The sequence below is a fragment of the Fukomys damarensis genome, unplaced genomic scaffold (assembly GCF_012274545.1).
Source record: "Fukomys damarensis isolate Sample0158 unplaced genomic scaffold, DMR_v1.0_HiC HiC_scaffold_19, whole genome shotgun sequence".
NCBI classification, from domain to species: domain Eukaryota; kingdom Metazoa; phylum Chordata; class Mammalia; order Rodentia; family Bathyergidae; genus Fukomys; species Fukomys damarensis.
The window spans coordinates 59,356,160-59,356,919 of NW_022900931.1; the positions used below are offsets into that span (position 1 = coordinate 59,356,160).

Consider the following 760-nt stretch of genomic DNA (forward strand, 5'->3'; position numbering starts at 1 on the left):
CCGTGGGGCTGCGGCGGCGGAGAGATGGAAAAAAGGAGGCAGGGAAGGGGCTGGAGGCTCACAGTTGACAAGACACCTGGAAGGGGGTAGGGGGAGCTCGAGGACCCTCTGGACGTCGTGCCTATACCCGCTTCTCCCGGGGTCGGGGTGGGGGCGATCCTGGACCCTCGGGGAGGGAAGGCGTGGTACCGAGGAGAGAAGACATCACTCTGCCCGGAGCTCCCGAGCCAGGAGAAAAGATGATTCACCTGGCTATCCAGTGGCGTGGCCAACGGGTTACTCTAGCAGCTAAAGGGACACCCCAATCCAAAATCAGTTACGGAACTGGGGGATCATTCTCAAACCTGGAGCTCAGCCCTCGGAGACTGGGAAGACCTCATCTTCTTTAAGAGTCCCCGAGTCAGCACAGACACGGCCATCCTCTTACCCCTGCCCCCGGAAAGGTGAGTGGGATACTCTAGGCTAGGCAGACCCCCCAGAAAATCAAGTCTAAGTGCCTCTCATTCTGACATGGGCAAGTCGGTTACCAGGAAGGGACAGCAGCAGGCACCAGGCCGTACCTGTAAAGCGCCGGCTCCAGCCTGGAGCCCGCCCCATCGAGCACACGGTGTGCCAGACTCAGCGCCGCAGCGGCTCGGCGACCAGGCTCCCATCCCGCAGCCTCAGCCTCCAGCAGTGACAGCTCCAAGAAGTAGGTGGCCAGTAGCATCACCTGCCAGGGCGACAGGGTGAACCTCGGGCCGTGTCCCCGCCCGTCGGG

At 62.2% G+C, this 760-nt stretch overlaps 1 protein-coding gene across 1 annotated transcript in view; it reads right to left on the bottom strand.

Annotated features, from left to right (window-relative positions):
• Positions 1–760, bottom strand: part of Ccnp (cyclin P) — a gene marked incomplete at its 5' end in the record, with an annotated part of 3,996 nt that continues 3,236 nt past the window's right edge. Inside the window, 3 exons of the mRNA XM_033765789.1 lie at positions 1–76; positions 345–429; positions 561–734. Coding sequence (XP_033621680.1) covers positions 59–76; positions 345–429; positions 561–734 — 277 coding nt within the window. The remainder of the gene's footprint in view (positions 77–344; positions 430–560; positions 735–760) is intronic.